The 19,968-nt window shown below is 45.7% G+C and overlaps 1 protein-coding gene across 1 annotated transcript; it reads right to left on the bottom strand.

The window, feature by feature from the left end:
- Nucleotides 1-5,274: 5,274 nt before the first annotated feature.
- On the bottom strand, nucleotides 5,275-15,803 carry C1S (complement C1s). Its single transcript, XM_003313469.4, has 12 exons — nucleotides 15,491-15,803; nucleotides 14,450-14,615; nucleotides 13,676-13,883; nucleotides 13,291-13,468; nucleotides 11,922-12,047; nucleotides 11,014-11,213; nucleotides 10,334-10,487; nucleotides 9,671-9,786; nucleotides 9,187-9,265; nucleotides 8,533-8,661; nucleotides 7,773-7,847; nucleotides 5,275-6,452 (listed from the first exon to the last, which is right to left on the bottom strand). Exons 2-12 carry the CDS (start codon nucleotides 14,452-14,454, stop codon nucleotides 5,656-5,658), a joined length of 2,067 nt encoding a protein of 688 aa, XP_003313517.1. The 5' UTR covers nucleotides 14,455-14,615; nucleotides 15,491-15,803; the 3' UTR covers nucleotides 5,275-5,655.
- Between the last annotated feature and the right edge of the window lie 4,165 nt (nucleotides 15,804-19,968).

The following is a 19,968-nucleotide window of genomic DNA, read 5'->3' as shown; positions in this document are numbered from 1 at the left end:
CCAAGTTAGAGAGAGAGCGGGAGAATAGGAACTGGAAACAGGGTATAATCAATTATTTTAAGGAATTTGCTGCAAACGGAAGCAAATAAATAGGGAAAGCTGTTGGAAGAATTGTGGTCAAGAGAAGTCTGTCTTAAGTTTAGAGGAATTACAACATGTTAACATACAGATAGGAATTACACAATAGGGAGGGAAATGGTGATGGGGTGGGTGGAGATGGAATCGAGTTGGAAGCATGGATAAGTCACCAATGGATAAGTTAACACACATGCCAGCTGAGTGTAAGGGAACAGATGCCAGTATTCCAGTAGATGTGGTGGTGGTAGAAGCTCTCTGCTAGGTTTCATGTGTCTTGGTGAGGTAGAAAATAAGGTCATCAGCTGAGAATGAGGATGGAGAATTTCAGGGGTGTGAGAAGAGAGAAGAAATGAAATAGTCATCTGGGGCAGTGGGATTGAGAATGGATTAGGGAATTTTGATTGCCTGGGAGCATGAAGGGTTCATTTGAGATTCATGGCCAACAATTAAAAGGGAGACGGTTGTTCTTTTGTGAGACAGTCTCACCTTTTTTGAGACAGTTGTGTGAGCTTGTGTGTTTTCCCCTAGCCACTAGCAGCCGTACCATTCAGGCACAGAGGAAGCAGGGTTTTATTACGTCAAGTGAGCATATTGAAACCAAAGAAGAGCCAGATGTGGTGGCTCATCCCTACAATCCCATCACTTTGGGAGACCATGGAGAGAAGATTGCTTGAGGCCAAGAGTTCAAGACCAGCCTGGGCAACATAGCGAGACCCTGTCTCTACAAAAAAATTAAAAATTAGCCAGGTGTGGTAGTGCATGACTGTAGTCTCAGTGTCTCAGGAGGCTGAGGTGGGAGGACTCCTTAAACCCAGGAGTTTGGGGCTACAGTAAGCTGTCATTATGCCACTGTACTCCAGCGTGGGCAACAGAGTGCGACCCTGTCTGAAAGAAAGAAAGAGAGAGAGAGAGAGAGGAAGGAACAGAAGGAGGGAGGGAGGAAGGGAAGGGAAGAAAGGAAGGAAGGAAAATAACAGGCATGCAGGAAAAAAAAATCATATTTTCAGAGGATAGATGATGACAGTGAGGACAACACAGGACACCAAAACGGAGGCAAGCCACCAAGGACCGGGAAAAGAGACCTGAAAGGCTTAGGGCCACTTAAGGCAAACTCAAGACAACTTCATAAATTGCTGGAAAAAAATTCTACATAAATTATATCACAATTATGTGACAGAGCAGGTAAAGTTCATCTAGGTCCAACCTAGGTGTTCAGTGTTTTCCAAAACCTCTCCTCGGGGGTCTCTGTCAAGCCTTTTGGGGTCAGCCCTGCCCCACACAACCGGCCTCTGCTTGGCCCTATAAGAAGGCCAAATTCTCCCTTTTAGGTCTTCTTCAGTCCTACTCAGTTCTGACACACTCACCTGCAGTGGCCCCGGGATTCTTCTCTGCTGTCCTGACTTCTCCCCCAACTAGGTGCTCAGGTGCTTTTTTTGCTTTCATCCCTGCTTCCGTGCATTTTTATTCTGTGAATCTTTATTTCTGTGATTTTTTTTTTTTTTTTGAGACGGAGGCTCGCTCTGTCACGCAGGCTGGAGTGCGGTGGCGTGATCCAGGCTCACTGCAACCTCTGCCTCCCAGGTTCAAATGATTCTTCTGCCTCAGCTTGCTGAAGAGCTGGGACTACAGGTGCCCGCCATGACGCCCGGCTAATTTTGTATTTTTAGTAGAGACGGGGTTTCACCGTGTTAGCCAAGATGGTCTCAATCTCCTGACCTCGTGATCCGCCCGCCTCGGCCTCCCAAAGTGCTGGGATTATAGGCATGAGCCATAGCGCCTGGCCCTATTTCTGTGAATTTTTATTCTAGCCATCCTCTTTTATTTTTTCTGTTAAAAACCTTAAGTTCTTCTTGCTTTCTGTCTAAGAGAGATCAAGAAACATTTTCATTTTATCCATGAATAGGCAGATGCCCAGAAAAACCTGAGCATATTATGCCAAAAATATTTCACACTCAGTCCTTAAGCAATGAAGACAAAAGAAATGATTTGTTTCCACATTAAACCTAAAGGGAGATAGATACACAATGCAAACAGCCCATTTGGAGATGAGGCAGAATACAATGGTTACAATCAGAATGAGCTCCTTCCTGGCAGCTGCAGGTCTTCTGTGTCCTTTGTAGTCCCTTGTAGAGGAAGAGAGATTTTTTTAAAACAGATGCTTCCATTCAGGAAACTAGGTCCATCAGAGACTTTCCCTGTAGGTTTTGCTCTGGGGGGGGTTCCCCCGTTGTGGTTCCTGTTACCACAACTTCATCTCCCTCAATATGTCCAGTCTCTGCTTTTCTCTGGTTCAAGGGTGGACATACCCAAAATTAATTTCCTCTTAGGACAAATGAGAGAAGCTGGATCTTTCCAATGTGTCTTTTTATGATTGTAAGAGAAAATAAAAAACGGTGTGACTACAAAATGTAGCAAGAGGGAAATCTTTGTAGTGATGGAATTGTTTCATATCTTGACTGCAGAGGTGCTCACATGAGTCTCCAATGTAGTAAAATAACACAAAACTGCCCTTGCACATTGTACCAACATAAGTTTCCTGGTTTAGATATTGTACTGTAGTTACCTAAGATGTAGCCATTAGGGGAAATAGCACCTCTCTGTACTAACTTTGCAACTTCTTGTGAATATGTCAAAAGAAAAAGGGTTTTGTTAAATCATTATTTTAAAAACCATGGCAGAGTTTGTGGATTTGATCAAGATTAAATAAAGCTGTGTTGTGTCCGTGTGTGTGTGTGTGAGACGGAATCTCACTCTGCTGCCCAGGCTGGAATGCAGTGGTGCCATCTCGGCTCACTGCAATACCAGGTTCAAGCTATTCTCCTGCCTCAGCCTCCCGAGTAGCTGGGATTACAAGCACCTGCCACCACACCTGGCTAATTTTTGTATTTTTAGTAGAGACAAGGTTTCACCGTGTTGGTCAGGCTGCTCTCAAACTCCTGACCTCATGTGATCCATCCTCCCTGGCCTCCCAAAGTGCTGGGATTACAGGTGTGAGTCACCACGCCTCACATCATATTTTCAATTATTAAAATAATAACCAATATGCAGGAAAAAAGTCACATTTCCACCGAATATGTTTCTGATTCTAGCAGTCACTGTAAAGGAAACTTTAGAGTCCCAGGATCCCTTCTAGCCCCTTCTGGGCTGGTCCAGTTTCAAGTAGGTTCAAGTCCTCTTGACCACCGGACATTGTCTTTCCTCCCTGGCATGAGTTGCTGGCCCACCAGTCCATTTTCTTCTGACCAAAGAAAAGTGACAATTCACCTTCTTTAAAAAGCTAACTCTTTTCCTGAGTTTCAGATGAAGCGGACATATGTTCCCAAGTAACTTGCAAGGTACTACGATGGATACCCTTTAAACACAATGAATGACTTTCTAGCCCCTCTAGGACCTGATGACAAGCTCTTCCTAGCTCTGAAGTCTCTGATCATGATTCATTTAGGTCTTCTCCCTGCCATTCACCCAGAGAAATGACCTTGCGGCACAGTCAACGATGCAAAGCCCATTCCCATCATGCCGTACATGGTGGCAGCAAAGAGGGAAATTCTTCACCAATACCTCAGCCCATCAGCAAGGGCAGAACCCAAATAGACTGGTGATTCTCCGAGAGGGATGAACTTCCTTTTTCTGTTGTCAGATTCCAGGTTAATTTTTTGCTATTGCCCCAAGTATAAAAAAAGAACAATATCCCTTTCACAGACCATGTTTCTAAATCTTAATATTCCTCCAATGCCTTTTTATCTCTAGAAGAATCCTCCTCTCACGGAAACACTCTCACCCAGGGCACGCTGTCAACTCCATTGCTCCTGCAATGACAGGAAGGGTGAGGAGGTGGCTATGAGGCATACAGTTCAGGAGTGACACAGTAACTTTATGCTGCTTGGTTGACCATATAATCCTCCCAGAGACTCCCTGTTGTAATTCCCTTCAATTCTTCAGGCCCTTCGATTAGAATTCCTCTGGTTACCTCATCACGTTTACCCTGCGGTCTAAGGTCAACTGTTGAATTTAGCCCTCTTGGTCTACGGAATATCAAAGTCCATTCTTGATGGGCCCAAACAAACCTTTTTTGGCTTCTAGTAAAAACTGCCCTCCTGAAAGCCACGTGTCACATCAAATAGGTCAGATTCCCCCTCAGCTCTTCTTCTCAGACCTCCACTTTCCTAAGATGCCCTGTCAGGGCAACCGCTGTCCTAAGATAGCATTTTAAAAACTGAGGACAGGAGAACTAAGTCTCTATTCTGTAGTCATTTCTCATCACTAATCATTCTTTTGGAAGAGGAATCTTTTCTTTTCCTTCCCCTAGAAAATAGAAGGGAGAGTTTTGGAGTCCATCCTTACCGAGATTTTCTGCTATGTCATCTTGGTACAGAGTTCAGTCTAATGAAAACATTGTCACAAATTGATTAAAACCACCAGGAAAGCAGACAAGAGCATGCTGAATTTCTTTAGTTTTTCTTTTTTGTTGTCATAATATTGCATGATACAATGAGTATTAGAGGAAAATTAACTTTCCGTTGACATATTGAAACAATTTATACTTAAAGAAGATCTTAAACAGCCAACTCAAACTATTGTACGTGGATTTCTGAATGAGGTGGGTTTATTTTGCTTTGTTCCAGACAATGTCTCACTCTGGTTGCCCAGGCTGGAGTACAGTGGCATGATCACTGCAGCCTTGACCTCCTGGGCTCAAGCGATCCTCCCAACTCAGCCTCCTGAGTAGCTGGGACTAAGGCACGCACACCATGCCTAGCTAATTTTTATTTTTTATTTTTGTAGAGACAGGGTCTCCCTATGTTGCTCACACTGGTCTTGAATCCCTGGGCTCAAGCGATCCTCCCACCCCAGCCTCCCAAAGTGTTGGGATCACAGGTGTGAGCCACGCACCACATGACATTTAATGAGCTTCTTTTTTTTCTTATTTTTCTTTTTTTTTTTTTTTTGGCCAGGTAAATATTAATGAGTTTCAAAAGCAGAATGTGATGCCTTACACTGGCGATCTTCATACTAACCCACAATATTCAGTAAATCTCATTTGGATGAGAGAAGAAAAGCTGAATTCCCTGTTTTCGTGACAATTAAATTAAATATTAGTGGCTGGATGCCCAATTTCAGTGACATAACAGCCTTCTCATCCCATTCCCCTTCTATAATTCTGAGGGTTTGGTGTGGAATGCGGTAAGTCAGACAAAATTTGCTTATAAACATCCTTTATTGTACATAGACAGTGGATACTGAGAATGATCAAGTAAATGGAATTCTGAACAGGTAAAGAGGAAACAAAGAATTAAGGTATCCCTGTGGAATAGTGCAAGAAAGGAGTGCCCCACCCATAGTGTTACCTACAATAGGTACTCCAGGGAAAGGACCCCAAGGAGTCAGACCACAAATGTATGACCAGCACAATTCTATGATCAAACTCTACCTCTAGCAAGGCGTCTCAACAATCAAGTTCTATTTAAATCATTCGCTCATGTCTTCTTTCAGTCATGATGAAATAATGAGAATATCATAAGGAACAGAAGGTAATGCATTGGTCACCACCCTTGGAGAGGCTGGTGGGATGTATCTGGATTAGTCCTCATGGGGGGTGCTATTTTCCTGCATAGTCTTCAGTATCCAGTCAACGTAGTTCTTTACCCGTGTGTAGAGCCCATAGGTCCCACACTGGGGGCCCCAGGACACCAGGCCAGCTGCGTAGAATTTGGTCTTGTCATTGGGATCCTGTACAGCAAAGGCCCCACCACTGTCTCCTTTACAGCTATCCATGCCCTTCTCTCCTCCAGCACAGATCATGTTAGGAGTGAAAACATAGGCCTCTGCATCTGCTGTGGGTTTCTCCATTTTCACTTCTTTGCATTTTCTTAAAGGAGCTACAGGTAACCTTGCCGCCTTGAGGCGAACAGCACGATCTCTCTTCTCTGTTCGGCCCCAGCCTGAGATCAGTCCCAGGTCCCCATCCATGAGGTTGTAGTCGGAAGAGGTGCCTGGTAGGCAGATGGGAGAGACGGTGGGTCCCATTTTCACTGGGTCTTTCAGCCGCACCAGTGCAATGTCATTATCAAAATTTGTTCGTCCTTCTGGGACTTCCAGCAGCTTCCATCCCGGATGAATAAACACATGCTCAGGAGTGAGCATCTTGGATTTTGCCAGCCGTGAGGTCTGCACTGAGGTGGACCCAACATACATTGTTGGCTCCCTGTTTCCCTCCACAACATGAGCAGCCGTCAGCACCCAGTACTCATCAATGAGCGCTCCACCAGCCCATGGGTTGTCAAAGAAGACTTGCCAGGGGAAGTTTTTAATATCTGCATCGGATCCTCCAATTATCCTCTGTTTTTCTTCAAAGGGTTCTCTGGGGACTCCACAGACTAGGAAGGAATAAAACAACACAGGGAAGGAGGAAGAAACGATGCTGGCTTCCTGCAAATCCTCCAACCACTCACATAATGTTACCTGCTAGGTTGCAGGATTCTCTAGTACAAAATAGTCAACCCTATTTGATCAACAACCTCAATACCTGACCCACTCTGGCCTTACCTAAACATCCCGCTTTGCCAATGTCATAAGCTGGCTCATGGGAGAGCTCAGTTAAACGGAGGCAGTGTGTGAATCACTGAGTCCAGATGCACTAACGCCTCACACTATCCACAGTGTGACCCACAGCCCCTCTGGAGGCAGGGGTCCCCTTTGCACCTCCCAACTCGGCACATGAGGCCGGTGCCCAATCAAGAGCCAGTGCTCGAAACCCTTTTCTCACACAGATGGTGGAGGAGGAAAGATTTCTGCCTTCTTCAGATGCCCAGATCAAACTTTAATCACCTTCTTTACTGGAGTCCTAGTTGCACCTGAGTCCCTCCTAGTAAACCACAGGTCAGCCTAGGAAGTACAGAGGGGTCCCTTCTTTGGCCTTGACCTCTCACTCCCAGTGACTGGTGCCATTACCATTCAGTTATACTAATAACTGAATTCAAGTGAAGCTGCTTACCTAAATCCCTTACTAGACAGCCTGGAGGGACTCCAAGTTGAGCACAATGGGCTGTGAACTTAGACAGACCTGGGCTCAAAGCCTGCCTTTGCCACTTGCTAACTCTGTGAACTTGCACCCCACCCATTCACATTTGACATTGGTCAGATAAGACCAGTGACACCTAGCTCACAGGGCTGTTATATGGACACGAATGAGATAATAAATGCAACAAATCAGCTCAGTCTTCAGCTTTCAGTACCACCCAGGATGGTTATTATCCTATTGGATTTGCCCCAGCCTTCTGCTCCCCAACTCTTATCTTCCTCATTCTTTGAATTCCTCTATATCTTGCTGCCCTATAAACTTTTAATATAATAACTAGGCTATTTAGCTAGACTTGTTTCTGAGTGTTGATTACTCACTCTCAGCTTTCAGGCCCTGTTTTTAGCAGTTCTGTATCTTCTCACTGCAGCTACATTACCAGACACCAACTGTCGCTGGCTGACGTTTCTATTTCCTTCCAGTTGGCCTGGCTTCAGTGTGGCTGAGGAGGTTCCCCATGGCCCTGGCAGCCCACGGCACAGTGATACTGCCACCTCACTGAGCTGGACTCTGGCAGGTCACTGTTCAGTCCTTTCCCAAGAGGATTACAGTTGCTTTCAGAAGGTGACTCCCAGTCACCCGTGGCTATCATCTCTCCCCAAGCCTCGGCCCTCCTTACCTGGAACACATTTCGGCAGCTCTGGGCCCAGCACCTCATTCACCCAGCTCCCATTACCAGCACAGTGATACTCCCCTGGAATAGCACAGAGAACACAGGCCACACTCACCACCACATCTTCCTTCTTCCATTCCCCCCCTACCCCAACACCCTGCCCCGTTCCTTCAGAGCCTCAGCTCGTCTAGGATTCAAGTAGTAAATCAGATTAAATCAGCCAGAAAAAAAATATCTTCCTCCAAACAATCCCTCAGGCCTCTAGCCTGCCGGGGAGACAAAGGGAACATCTCCAAAGCAGAAGGAAAGAAGGCATCGGGAAAGTGGGGAAATAAATACCAAGCAATGCAGAGAACGTATTAGGGTCTCATTCAGCCCTTCACCTAGCATGACCAAAGCCTCTACATCAAGAAAGCCAGTCAGTGTAGTTTGGTGGCTTAAAGCTGAAGGCATTGCTCCTGTGGGTTTTACATGAAATAACTGGTCAAAAGGTGGGTAATCCCATGAAATGGATGTTGTAGGGGAATTCCTGCTGCAGCTGTGAAACTCAGTTGGTGACCTCTATGATTCCCTGTGACTGATGCTCCCCTGAACGTGCCCTGCTCCAGATGAAAACTGTATCTTTGGACGAAGCCAAGGAGATGAACAATGTCTGTCCTATCACCTTCATTTGTCTCCAAACTCTCTCTGGCACAGACAGATTATGCTATCCACCCTCCAACACCTTCTCACTCTCTCTCTCTCTTCTCCAGTAGAAGAAACCTACCACCTCCTCCATTTTCCATGTAGTAATACGGCTCCTCACAAGTGTAGCGGATGACAGAACCAAACAAAGTGCTCTCTGGGTCTTCAACTTTACCATTCTCAATGGATTCAGGAATGCCACAGTCCACAGCTACCAGACAAAGGAAGAAGAGCGATGGTCAGGACAGCCACTTCCTCCAAGGGAGAGTCATGGGGCCAGGTTCATCCTCACTGCTTCCCCACCCCATATCCACAGGCACACCTGGGATGAACCTCCCCACACCAGCCTCTCTGTGGCCATCCTCCCCAACTGGCATCTCTCAGCTCCCTCACCCGCTGAGATGCCAATTCAGATGGCCCCATGAAAGCCGTAGTGAAGAGCCTGGTTCTCAGTGGTTGGTGAAGGCCCAGTGGAAGCCACAAATGCACCCACGTGGGGCTACTAACTCGACCTATCCCATAGCCCCTTTCTTGGAAGGAAACATGCCGATCTAGTTGGCCTGGGACCAGATGCGGGGCTGGGACTAGAAAAGCTTCCATGACTGGCTTCCCTTCAAAAACCCAACCCACTCCCTCACATGCCTAAGAGGAAACCATGCATTTGAATTTTGATGTGCTGATCTTTCCATTCTCTCTGAGAGAAAAAGAAAGACTTCCACTTTGAAGAGACACATACGTTGACATTTCAGTTTGGAATTACTCCACTTTCCATTGCTTTGACAAGTCGAATAGAAAGATGTTGCACCAACACGTCCCTGGAGAATAATAAACATCACCACTTATTTCTGAAGAGAGATATGGGAAACCAAAATCAAAACTGGAATTGATCTCTGGCCTTGGATCAATGAGGAGTCCTCACCACAAGAAGCTTGGGAACATCTTAGCAGACCCAAAGCACCCAGGAGATGAGGCTGACAGAAAGCTTTGCCCCAACGTGTCAACTCCCCTTCCCCAAGAAGACTGAAGGCAGAGAGAATGCCAAGCTGGCCAGGCAGCTCCATGACTCACAAGGGAGAACTACAGATCTTAAGCTGTTGTGTTTATGGGAAAGGTGTTATACCTTGATCACACACATACATTGGGTAAACAACTGGACAATTTCAGTCCACTCATCCCGATCTGGGGCCAGGGATTGGGGAGAAGCCAAGGTGGTACTTTACCTCCACAACTTCAAACCCATCCAGACAGGTTATCTGCACCACATCTCTAAACACATATTTTGCCTTCACAGGCTCCCAAACAGAATTGGGAGTGTCTTCCTTCGGGCAGGGCATTGCTTGAAAGAACAGAAGTTGGGACAGGAGAAAAAAATTACTAAATAGTTGAAGACTCTCATTCTATTTACATCATTCTCACACTTTCTAAAATCGTCCAGTTGTCCTCAATCCTGATGCTTAACATTCCAGTACAGCAGATGTCTAAAATCATATGGCATTACCAACTAACCACCCGCAAGCTGTCTGCAGTCTCAGGTCTAGTTAAAGGATTACTAGAGGTTGAGGCATTTCTAGCAACCATTGACTGGTTTAGATTTTCCTGAAGAAGTGAAGTATCTCAGGATTCTATCAGAACAACAATCTATCTGTTTTTTAAATTATTGTTGCTTCGTCTTTGTTTTGTTTTAGAGACAAGGTTTTGCTCTGTTGCCCAGAGTGGACTCAAACTCCTACTTCCTGGGCTCAAGGGATCCTCCTGCCTCAGCCTCCCTCAGTAGCTGAGATCACAGGTGCTTCCAGTGTGCCTGGATCATCTACCTGCTTTGATCTCACATTTTTTGGGGACTTTGGTATCACCAACCAAAGAGGCACTTCTAGGTTACTCACGATCTCCATGATAGCGAAGTTTCCAGCCCTTTTTTTGCCCTGTTAGATCAGTTTGGAAGATGATATCAAGAGCATTACTCTTGGTTTCAATATTTAGAGGCCCAGGGAATCCATGACCACAGTAAGGACCAAATTGCCGATCTCCTGCAAGAAACTGAACAAAATGATGAAATCAGAAGAGGGAAAGAACTAAAGGAAAGAGGTAAAATTGGGGAGTGGGAGATACAAATAAAAGAGGCATTAAATGTCACATAAAATAAGAAGAAGGAAAATAAGGGTCAGGAGAAACGATAATTTTATCTTCAGGCTGAGTGCAGTGGCTCACGCCTATAATCCCAGCACTTTGGGAGGCCGAGGTGGGAGCATTGCTTGAGGCCAGGAATTTCAGGCTATCCTGAGCAACATAGCAAAACCCCATCTCTGTAAAAAAAAATAATAACAACAATAAAAATATTAGCTGGGTTTGATGACGCACGCCTGTGGGCCCAGCTACTCAGGAGGCTGAGGTGGGACGCTTGCTTGAGCCCAAGAGATCAAGGCTACAGTGAGCTGTGATTGCACCACTGCACTCCAGCTTGAGCAACAGAGCAAGACGCTGTATCAAAAAAAAATTTCTTTGTCTTCAGGGAGAGATCTCTGTGTGTAAGTTAAGGGTGGGGTATTAATCAACCATCACGCACAACTAAACTGTCAAGGCAGTTTCCCTCTGAGTCAGCTGCTTCCACATCAAAATCTTCTCTCCGCAAGGTCACCACCACTTGGAACCCTTTCTCCAACCGGATCTGGTATTCACACCTTGAGTTCTCTGGATATGGTTTGGGATAATTGGGACTTGCAATCTCCCCAATCAGTGCAGTGAATACATCCCCACTGCAATTAACTAACAGAGAAAAAGAGAAAGGGAGAATCAAATACAGGGTCAAGCAAAGGAATTCCTGCACTATTCTATGATTCCTTCTCTCAGAAACTGACAGTCCTGCATTCAAACTAACCTGAGATCCCTGCCCTAACTGGAGGGATAGAGCAATTACACGTGCAATACATATCAGTAGGAATACCCAATCCCTATTAGGTTTCCATCACTTTGCTTAGGATGGAGCCTTTCTGGTTATGAACAGCCCCCAGTAGACCCTTTACAGGCATCTATCTCTCTTCTCCAATTAACTAACTTTACCCTATAGTCTTATCTTCCTCCCTTCTTGTGGCTTCATCTCAGCTTATGAGTAACTAAGAATAGATGCCAATACAGAGTGATATAATGGACCCTGGGGACTCAATGTGGGAGGAGGTTGAAACGGGGGCAAGAAAACTACACATTGGGTATAGTGTACACCGCTCAAGTAACAAGTGCACTAAAATCTCAGAATTGACCACTAAAGAACTCATCCATGTAACCAAAAACACCAGTACCCCCAAAACTATTGAAATTATTAAAAATAATACATAAATAAATAAATTCTAAAATAAAAAAGAAGTGCCAAATGAAGGCTTGGCCTAATCAAAGTTGGAAGCGTGGACAAAGCCCTTTCTGAGGCCTCAGCCATTCCAAATCCCAGGGAACATGCAACCCTCTTAACACCAAGCTCACCTCCACAATTCTTCATGTCATCATGGAGGAAATATTCCGGGGGGCAGGAGCAGAAGTAACCACCAATGAAATTGTTGCAGAAGTGGCTACAAGGGACATCTACAAAATCTGTGCATTCATTTATGTCTACAAAGAGTAGAAAGAGGCTGAGGTCAAGAACAAACACCAAGAAGGGAGAATGAGGTTAAACCCAAAACCATAAGGGTAAGAAAAAGTAGGAAAGGCCTATTGCTTAAAGATCCGTCAAGGGATCACATTTCAGGCTACTATTATTCCATATTACTCTCCTGACATATGATTCCAGAGTTGAGCCCTACCACTACACAGCTATAAGGAAGCTCGGGTGTGTGTGTGTGTGTGTGTGTGTGTGTGTGTGTGTGTGTGTGTGTGTGTGTGTGTGTATGTGACATAGCCTCACTCTGTCACCGAGGCTGGAGTGCAGTGGTGGGATCTTGGCTCACTGCAACCTCCACATTTTCAAGCAAGTTCAAGCAAGTCTCACGCCTCTACCTCCCGAGGAGCTGGGAACACAAGCACGCACCACCACTATGCCTGGTTAATTTTTCATATTTTTAGTAGAGACAGGGTTTCACCATGTTGGCCAGGCTGGTCTTTAACTCCTGGGCTCCGGTAATCCACCTGCCTCAGCCTCCCAAAGTGCTGGGATTACAGGTGTGAGCTACCATGCCCGGCCTAGGCAGCTCTTAATGTCAGAGATCCTTGACTTTTCTCATGTACAGAGCATTTCAGCTCTAGGAATGACACTCCGCAAGGTAAACATCATGACGATGCCTTCTGCAGGGAGGAATCAGTACATTCATTGCTTTATATGATGTTGGTCCTTCTGTCAAATCTAAACAATAGTTTGGCTTTATGAGATGTCCTAGCTTCATTTTAACCTAGAGAGAGATACAGAAGTACCCAGAATTTGAAGGTTTGAATGCCATATATTGAATGGGTTTAAATACTACACATTCCTTGTGTGATTCTTGGCAAGTTATTAACTTTCCTAGTCCTTATTTTCTTCATCTTTATATGGAGCAAATAATACCTAACTTGAAGGATTAAAGTGACGATTGTGTTAAAATGGGAAAAATCCCCAATCCCCAATACATACCCAGTTTATAGTGGCTCTCAACAAATTGCTGTTTATTATGTACTATGTGTTATTACCATGATCATCATCACCACTAAGATATGATCATGCATTTGAATTTCACAAAAGTGATTTATGGAGCGACCCAGGCCAAGTCAACACTTTTTATAAGAATTACGAACAGAATCCTCATTCAATTTGTTGCTCAGTGGATTTCTCATTTCTAATCTTTTAGCTGGGTCAATAAGGCACATGCAGAAGGGTGAGCCTTACCTGTGGCAACATAGTATGCAGCAAACCCCGTAAAACGCTCTTCATTGGAAAAGTCTGACTTAAAGATCACCTGGAGTTTGTTGTATGGGACTTGGAACTCTTCCACAATTGGAGAGTGGGGATTGTTACTGCTCCTCTGTCCACAGAGCCTCCCTTCTTCAGTGTCTCCTGAGATTATCTAAGAGAAGAGTCACAAAAAAAAAATCTAGGAAAGGGTAATATTTTGGTATGGAGTTAAAAGAAGGGACAGAGAGAATAGAACATTTATGCCACTAGGACTTGACTCCAGTTCACTGTGAGTACAGGTGGCACTCCCTCCCACATCCTTATTCCGCTACCTTAGCCCTAGTCTTCCATCTCTATTCTTTTTGTGCTTATAACATACCTGCACTGAGTCATACGCACAGTTCTCTGACAGCTCAATGTCCAGATGGGTGAAGTAGAGGTGAATCCCATACCCTTCAGGAACTTCTATGTCCCAAGATTTCTCTACCTCACTGGGATATGCCTGAGGATAGTTAGGGGACAGGATCTCCCCATACATGGTAGGCTCAGCATAAACCCATGCCAAAAGTGAAAACAGGACAATGCACCTGAAAAAACAGAGGCATAGATTGGCGGGTGACCCAGGCACCAGTAGCCTAGGACAGAACGCGCTATTTGCCAGAGGCAGAAGAAAGGGGGAAGAAGAGAGGCAGTCAATCGGCCATGGGGGAGAATCTTAGGTCGGAATAAAGAAAAGGCCCAGGTCAAACCAAAACCCAGGCTTCAGACAAGAGCCCTTTTTTTTTTTTTTTTTTTTTTTTTGAGACAGGTTCTCACTCTGTCACCCAGGCTGGAGTGCAGTGGTGCAATCTCAGGTCACTGCAGCCTTGACCTCCCATGCTCAAGTGATTCTACCACCTCAGCCTTTTGAGTAGCAGGGACCACAGGTGACACGCATGACGCTGGGCTAATTTTTTTTTTTTTAATAGAGACAGGGTCTCCTTATGTTGCCCAGGCTGGTCTCAAAGTCCTGGGCTCAAGCAATCCTCCTGCCTCAGCCTCCCAAAGTGCTGGGATTACAGGCGTGAGCCATCAGGCCTGGCCCATGAGCGCTTTTCTTGAGAAGATGAAGGGAATGGAGTCTGTGTCATCTCAGGGACCCTTGATCACTTACCACATCTCTGGCGATTTGTCCACCCTGGTGAGCTGCCTGTCTCTTGGTCCTGGCTTTCTGCACCTCCGGACTTTGGAGCCTAAGGGGTGGCAGGCCTGGCTGTATTTGTCTGACAAACACAAGCACCTTCTTTGGTGGTGCGGCGTCACCTGGGACTCAGTGTCACCTTCAAAGGGATAACACACAGGGCCATATCACCAACATCCCCACATAGCACCGTGCCCCTCACACCCTCCCTAGTTAACTTCGACTAACTTTCTAGACTATAGCTCAATTGTATCCTTCCCTCATTGCTTCTCTGGACTTTCTCCTAATTTTTCTCCAAAGGAATCGAGTACTTTCTCCCAGTTTTCTTCTTCCTCTATTGTCCTCCACCAGCCCCACCCCCGCGGTATCAGTCTCTCTCCTGCCCTCAAGAACGATGCTCCCATTTCCACTCAGGTTTTCAACAGTCTTGGCGCATCACGATCATCCATGTAGGACAGCCCCTCTTCTTTAACCGTGATCACCTTATCTCCTCAAGCAGCCCTGTCTGCTGTTTATCATTGCATGCATCTCCTCTGATGCTCCCAACGCCCACCGATGGAGGCAGGAGCTTCTTTCACTAGGGGAAGGCAGGGACCCTGGGACAAGCAGTCTGAGAAGGAAGTGCTGCCCCACTGAGACCGGGTTGTGCGAGGAAGGAGAAAAGGGACAGCCAAATGACAAGGAACATAAAAACTTCCTACATTCGTTTTCCAGAGTTTGTTTGGGGTTTGTCCCTGCCCCCACACCGCCAACTTACTGAAAATACAAGCTATCTCCCCACAGTTCCTAGTAAAGGGTTGCTAAAATTGCTTTAACCCTGAAAACAGTGGTAGGTAAGGGGGTGAAGTAGGGGTGGATGGGGTGAGCCTAAGAGAAATAGGTTGTCTATATTCTGCCTTTTTTTATGCTGCCTTTGTCAGCCCTCTATCATTGCCCCAAGCCCTCCTACGTGAAGTTTTCTGCCTTTCCTTTTTCCTCCATCAAAGCTCTGCTCCTCGTTTGTAAGGATTTTACCTTCAGAAGCTGGTAGGAGCAAGTGGGTCAGTTCCCTCTCTCCTGCCAGTGGGCATGATGGGCAACCCCTCTGGCCCCCAAGGACAGCAGCACAGGGCCTTGACGCTCCCTCTGCAGGAACCTCCGGCCAGCCTCCCTGTCCTGGTTCTGTTCATAAGATTCCCTACCCGAGTGTGCATGTCTGAAATTCCCTGATCTAAACAGAGGGGGCTGGGAGACCATGACTTAGGGAAACTCAGCCTTGATCTTGGAGCTCCCTCTGCTTTTGAAACAAGGACAGCGTCCTCCTCCCAGGCCAGAGAGCCCTCTATCCAGGGCTCCAGCGGGGAAAGGAGGAATGGGGAATTTCACCGATTGCTTAATGCTATTTTTCAGCCAAAGGGTGTGTTTCTGAGTTTTCGGGGAAGTCAAGTGATTTCTGGGAAAAGGCGGGGATTGGTACCAGGGGAAATAACCAAACCCAGAAAGTCCAGCCCTCCAAATGTGTGTGAATCATGACTTAAGGGAAAGTAGTTATCAGAAATGTAAGTCTTCTCTGCTTTAAAGCAAATGTAATGGTTGATAATGACTTAACACCAAGACCCAAGGTGGTATGGCGTGAGGCTTCCTCTTCATAACATCCCTCCACATCCCTTCCAAACATCGAAATTCTACCCCACAACCAAGCCCCCTTTCAGATCCAACCCAGAGTCCCTTATCCATAACCCTTGAAGCCAGGTGTGTTTTGAAATTTTATAGATTTTTTTAGGCTATGTAGTCCATGGACCCAATATTAGGTAACACCTCCTCCTCTCCCTCCCTTTATGGACCAGGATAACCCCCTATTAACAAACATTAAGATTTCTGCAGCTAAACACATTGATCTTACGGTAAATGGATAACTAAAGATTACAAATTACATCAGTTCGGGTCAGGTTTTGCTGCCAAATTGAGTTTTAGTCCCAAACTTGAAAACAAACAAACAAAAAACAATAGCCAGGTATTGTGACACACGCCTGTAGTCCCAGCTACTCAGGAGGCTGAGGCAAGAGGATCACTTGTGCCAGGGAGGTCGAGGCTCAGAGGGCACCACTGCACTCCAGCCTGGGCAACAGAATGAGATCCCATTACAAAAAAAAAGACAGAGACTTTGTTTTCAGAGTCCTTTGGATTTTAGAATTGCAGACAAGGGACTGAGGGGCAGTGCCACTCCACAGAGCCTTCCCTGATCTCAGCTCCCCTTTATGCCCCTTTAGTTGACTCAGCACTGGGCCTGGAGTCAGAAGATAGGCTCATGTCCCAGCTCTGCTCCTCACCAGTGGTGAAGTCTTAGGCTCATCACCTAACTTCCTAGTTTCGTTTCTTTTTTTTTTTTAAACCTGGCTCACTATTGACAGACCTAGTTTCTTCAAATATAAAACAGAAATCCTATCAGTTCTGCCTACCCTACATGACTATCAGATGGACCTAATGAAATAATTCGAGTGAACAAGCTTTGCACACTATGGTACCTAATAAATGTACATGTTAAAAGGAAGACAATCATGAGCCCGTAAGGTCTCGGAAGGCAGGTGCTGGGTCTGATCCGTCTTGGTATTGTCCACCATGTCTAGCAGTGTCATGCAGACCACAGATGTGTATGCAACCATCTGTGGCTCCCCTGGCTGCCCAGCATTCAAACTGCTTTGCCACATTAGAGGAGTTCCCCATGATATCAGTCTTGGGAACAGAGCCGACCTCCCAAGAAAGAAGACACAGGCACAAGAAGTGTGTCACCCCCACCCCCAGCAGCTCTGGAGCAGGCTAATTTGTAATCACCCGAAGCGTTCTTCCTGCCTGCTGCATAGACAAAACCAATTCACTGAGACCAGGGTATTGCAGCAGAGAAAGAGTTTAACGACACAGAGCTAGCCAAGTGAAAGTATAGGAGTTTATTTCTCAAATCAGTCCCCACAAGAACTCAGAGGCTAGGGTTCTTCAGGAGAATTTGGTGGGCGGTAAGAGCAAAGAATGGGTGCTACTGATTCGTTGGGGATAAAATCATAGGAGTGTAGAAAACAGACCTTGTGCACTAAGTCCACCTCTGGGTGGGGGTCACAGGACCAGTTGAGTCATGAATCATTTCAGAATGCAAAAGTCTGAAAAATATCTCAGAAGACCAATATTTGCTTTTACAATAGTGATGTTATCTATAGGAGCAATTGGGGAAGTCACAGATCTTGTGACCTCTGGCCGCATGACTCCTGAGCAGCAAAGGATTATAGAAAGGCAAGCTAGGGGTCAATGGCTGGTCATCGGTTAGCTACACCCACATCTTAGCAAAATTCAAGCCCCTCCCATAATCCTAATCTTGTGGCCTTTCATTAGTTTTACAAAGGCAGGTCCCTGAGCTAGGAAGGGGTTCATTTTAGGGAGGGACTAGTATCATCTTTGCTTCAGAGTTAAACTGTAAACTAAATTCCTCCCATGGTTAGCTTGGCCTGTGCCCAGGAATGAGTGAGGACAGCCAGCCTGTGAGGGTAGAGGCAAGATGGAGTCACCCATGCTAGACTTCCCTCACTGTCATCATCTTTGCAAAGGCAGTTTCACATGCACACACGTTCCATTCATCAGAGGCCCAGGCTTTCAATCCAGAGCCAGTAATGCCAGGAAGCAGGGACCCTAGAGCCTGTAGGGACAGTGGTGGCCACAGCAAGATCACAGAGGAGGTAGAGTTTTCAGCAGCACCCAGCATCCAGCCCCAGTGGGTAAGCATTGCAAGCCAAAGCATCCAGGCCACGGCCAAAGAAGTGGCAGCAGCGGCAGCCAGGTTCTGACCATTGTCCCTGCTGGGAAGCTTCCACAATGGCTCTGTAGCTCCCCTGGAATTTCCGTGAGCAATCCAGGGTCCCTTTAATAAATTCATCTTCTGCTAAACTCAGCCAGAGTTGGTTTCTACTGCTTGCAACTAAAAATAATGGCTGATACAACACGCTCAGTGAGTATCTGAGGATTGGTTGATTGAATGTGCCAAAGTGAATTCAAACCATTCATTACCTTTCATTTTAGCCGTGTGACCTTGAAAAAGTTACTATGCCTGTCTGAGCTCCAGCTTCATCAGGTGTAAAATGGGAATAATAGCACCTACTTCAGACACAGCTATCACTGTCAGGGCCCATTGTGGCCAAGATTAAACAAAATAACGTATGCTAAGCATTCAGCATATACCTGGTACTCAGTAAGCTTTTAACAAATAACAAACCATATTAACTTCTCCAAACACCAAACACGGCAGCAGTAGCAGCAGCTTCCTCCCCATCAAGAGCATGCTTCAGTTAATACCAAGGAAAAGAGGACGCCTTATCAATGTGTCCAGGGTTCCTTCTCCTTTTCCTTGGAACTCAACACTGCCCGATCTTGCCAGAAAAGTTAGACTCTCCTATCCTCACCTGTGTTTTATGTTCATTTCTGCAATTTTGCCACAAAATTGAAATACATTGCCAGGAGCAGTGGCTCACACCTGTAATCCCAGCAACTCAGAAGGCTGAGGCGGGAGGATCGCTTGAGGCTGGGAGTTCAAGACCAGCCTAGGCAACATAGGGAGACCTCATCTCTACAAAAAAGTTTAAAAATTAGCCAGCCTGTGGTCCCAGCTACTCAGGAGGCTGAGAGGCAGGAGGATTGCTTGAGCCCAGGAGTTCAAGGCTGCAGTGAGCTATGACCACAGCATTGCACTTCAGCCTGGGTGCTCCGTTTCCCACCTCAAATTTCATTGGTCAGGCATAGTGGCTCATGCCAAAGTGCTGTAATCCCAGCACTTTGGTAGACCAAAAAGAGAGGATCACTTGACGCCAGGAGTTCAAGACCAGCCTGGGGAAAATAGCAAGATTTCATCTCTACAAAAAGTCAAAAAATTAGTCAGGCATAGTGGCATGCACTTGTAGTCCCAGCTACTCAGGAGGCCAAGGGAGGAGGATAACTTGAGCCCAGGATTTTGAGGCTGCAATGAGCTATGATCACACCACTGCACTCCAGCCTGGGCAACAGAGTGAGACCCTGTCTCAAAAATAAATAAAATAAAATTTCATGCAGCCATGTTATCTAAGTAGCTATCGGAGATCCACAATGAGATTAAATGATGGTATTAAGAAGCTCCAACAACGGATTGCCAACAATAAAGGTTTTGAACAACAAATAACCCTCCCATTTTCAAATTTGAACAACAAATAACCCTCCCATTAATCAAACTCCAAAATTAAAGTTCAAATCCCATTGCAAACTGAAACTATGACATTAAAGTCAAAAGTAATTGAAGCCCAAAGTGTCTATGTTAAAGTCACAAAACTATCAGTTCCAATTTGTGTTCTGTTTAATCCCAGCTAGTGGTTTTCCAATCCCTGGGCAGAGCTGTGGTCCCTTCCAAAGCTGCAGCCTGGGCTGGAACAGGTTAGTTCCTCCAAGGCTTCAAAGACTGAGTTCTGAGGCAAACCTTCCATGAGTCTGCTTTTAAAATTCCAGAA

The sequence above is a fragment of the Pan troglodytes genome, chromosome 10, assembly GCF_028858775.2.
Source record: "Pan troglodytes isolate AG18354 chromosome 10, NHGRI_mPanTro3-v2.0_pri, whole genome shotgun sequence".
Taxonomy (NCBI): Eukaryota; Metazoa; Chordata; class Mammalia; order Primates; family Hominidae; genus Pan; species Pan troglodytes.
Note: the sequence above shows the minus strand (reverse complement) of the source record. Positions and strands in the feature narration are given on the sequence as shown.

Excerpts from the sequence above, each read along its gene's own strand:
- C1S (XM_003313469.4), bottom strand. Across the intron at positions 9,266-9,670 it reads ATGGGTTTGAAGTTGTGGAG|GGACGTGTTGGTGCAACATC; the intron begins GTAAAGTACCAC and ends ATTATTCTCCAG. Across the intron at positions 8,662-9,186 it reads TTCCAAACTGAAATGTCAAC|CTGTGGACTGTGGCATTCCT; the intron begins GTATGTGTCTCT and ends TTTGTCTGGTAG.